General features: G+C 40.9%; 2 protein-coding genes across 2 annotated transcripts; both read left to right on the top strand.

The window, feature by feature from the left end:
* Window positions 1–162: 162 nt before the first annotated feature.
* On the top strand, window positions 163–1,911 carry TM35_000611000 (putative leucine-rich repeat protein; the record flags this gene model as incomplete). The annotated part of the gene is made up of 1 exon (XM_029030972.1): window positions 163–1,911. One exon carries the CDS (start codon window positions 163–165, stop codon window positions 1,909–1,911), a length of 1,749 nt encoding a protein of 582 aa, XP_028877721.1.
* Window positions 1,912–2,374: 463 nt separating this feature from the next.
* Window positions 2,375–2,842, top strand: TM35_000611010 (uncharacterized protein; the record flags this gene model as incomplete). The annotated part of the gene is made up of 1 exon (XM_029030973.1): window positions 2,375–2,842. A coding segment is annotated over one exon (468 nt), but the record flags the coding sequence as incomplete, so codon positions are not given.

Here is a 2,842-nt window from a genome sequence, read left to right on the forward strand (position 1 = left end):
CTTTTTTAAACAAACCAACAAACAAACAAACACAAAACCATAGTGTGAACTCACTATTCACATAAGTATTCTTATTCCCAGTCCAAGTTCTCTTTTTTTTTCTCTTTCCTCTCTTTCCCCCTCTCTCTCTCTGTTTATCCATTATTGATTGCGAGTACTCACATGTGTCCAATGAACCCCATTCTCCTTCATTCAGTAACGTTGTATTTACAACAGCGTATTCCACTCGCTTTTCTCTGTGCCTCTCCAGAGACGCGTTTCGCAGCGGAACAGCGACTTCTCTTCACGGAACTAAACAGTGAAAATATGGACATTGAGAACTCTGGTGTAGTCGTTGGGGATGCAGTTGTTTACATAGTAAATAACACACAGAGACTACATCGATATATTAAACTACGACACTACACAACAAGAGAAGAAAAAACACTTCAATGTATGGCTTGGTGGTTAAGCCGACCAATTGGGGAAGAAGAACAACTTTTACCTCTCTCTGTATTAATTGAATGCCCCGTTCAGAAAGGTAAAAATGCTTTGGATGTACTTTTTTCTCTCCCTGGTCTTGTTGAGGTACATTTCTCACAATGTGATAATATGACAAATAGTAATGCTCTTATTAGTCTACCGTCACCCCGTATTCCTGATCTCTCAAGTAATGCAATGATTGAAAATGGATACTTGCAGTTTTCTCATTATCATGCACTCTGCGATCTTAGTCTGGCACAATGTCGTGGCTTTACACGTCTCTGTGGACTTCCCACCGCCTCATCTCTTCACACCATTGATCTCTCCTTTACAAATGTGAATGATGATGGTATATTACTATTGGCGGAATCAAAGAGTTTGCGGAATGTGCGGTTGATGGGATGTGTGGAAATTACGAATGTAAATGCCATGGCCCGCATGATGACATTAGAGCGACTGGACCTCACATCTTGTGGGGAACTCACAAATGATGGTATTGCCGGACTTGGGAAGAGTAACAGTTTACGGGAAGTAATTCTTCGCTATTGCAAAGGTATCACAGATGTTAATTGCGTAACGGAAGCTCCATCTCTATTACATCTCTGTGTGGCTCGTAGTAGTTTAACACAGAGTGGAATAGCATCTATTGGTAGTAACAACAACAATGGAAAGAGTTTACAACATCTTGATATGACTGGCTGCCGGGGAGTAAAATGTGTGGGTCATTTAGCCTGTGCAGTTTCACTATGTTTATTAGATGTATCATGGGCAAATGTAAAGCGTGATGGTCTTTTGGGTTTAATAGACTCACAATGTTTAGAAGTACTGCGAATAGCAGGAAATCCATTACGTAGTATTTCCCCATTACGCCATATGCAGTTATTGTTGGATGTGGATATCAGCGATACGAATATAGGTGATGATGATATTATTGTACTCGCTACAATGAAAGCATTGCGGCATATTACTATACGGCATTGTCGACATGTTACTTCCATCAACGCCCTTGCAGTACTTCCTGCACTTGAGAGTATAGATGTAACATCATCTGCGATAGTGAATGCTGGCATTACTTCGTTAAATACAGCATTCTCTCTTACGGAACTGCATCTTTCCCACTGCAAAGGTATCTCTATTGTGAGTACACTAGCAGAGTGTGAAAGACTAAAGATACTTCACTTGGATGGTACACAAATAACAGATGAGAGCATCGCACACCTTGCAGGCAGCAGAAGTCTAACAGAGATTGATTTTAGTCACTGTTCACAGTTAAGTAATATCAACACATTGGCCACTATCTCCACACTGAGGATGGTGGATGTATCCTTTACAGGCGTCACAAGTGATGGCTGCAGTGCACTACTAAGGAATTCTACCATTCATATACGTGGTGTGTTGGGATTGTATACTGAAGGAACACCTGCAAACAAAAAACGCAGAATAACATAATTATATGTATTCAATTTTTCTTCTTTAATATTATATACTTGGAATTTCAATATCTATACCCAATTGCCCCTCTCCCTTTGATTAGTAATGCCCTCCAACAGCAGTATTAATTATAAGTAAATGTAATTCTTATTTCAAATACTTTCATCAACAGTATTGTAACAACATATTGATATGATGCTATTCTGTAAATATATACAGTTACTATGTTTGTCTTAAATATACGAATTAATCCTTAATTTTTTATTTTACGCATATCAGCTGTTGTTCGTCTTGTGTGCTCTTATTTATGTTATCATGCTTTACTATGATATTATGTTGTGAAGAAATTGAATCGAAAATATAATCTGACAAATTTTAAGGAAACCATGATATTTCTGAAAGTTATGTCATTTTAATGCTTTTATTTGTTTTCTTTTTACCATAACATCATCACCACAAAGAACACAGCTACACAATCACTATGCGCACAACTCTTCTATTAACCTTGCTACTGATACTCTCCTGCATCTGTACATGTGCAGCAGCAGAGAGGATGCCACTACCGGTGCCACGTGTGGGTGGATACGCTACAGAGGCGAGGGGAACGGGACCACGAGGTAATCCTGCGAAAAGAGATGGAGGAAAAGAAATTGACAAACCTAATCATCGTGACTATTTGGGTAAAGGTGAATTCACCACCACCACACCATCCCTCAGTATGAGTGAGTCCATGAGTGTCTCTGCCACTCTTCCTCTCTCTGACACCACTACTGTTGCCCCAGCACCAGATCAACAACAACAAGAAGCATCAGCAGGAGAGGGACGGCCCGCCACTTCTGAGGAGTCGACTACGACGAGCACCGCAGCACCGAAGAAGAAGAAGAAGGACGGCGGCCGCGGCCCTGAGTGGCTGCACGGCCCGCTGGTGCTGCTCGCCGCCCTCACCGCC

The sequence above is a fragment of the Trypanosoma theileri genome, assembly GCF_002087225.1.
Source record: "Trypanosoma theileri isolate Edinburgh chromosome Unknown TM35_Tth_61_V1, whole genome shotgun sequence".
In the NCBI taxonomy this organism is placed as follows: Eukaryota; Euglenozoa; class Kinetoplastea; order Trypanosomatida; family Trypanosomatidae; genus Trypanosoma; species Trypanosoma theileri.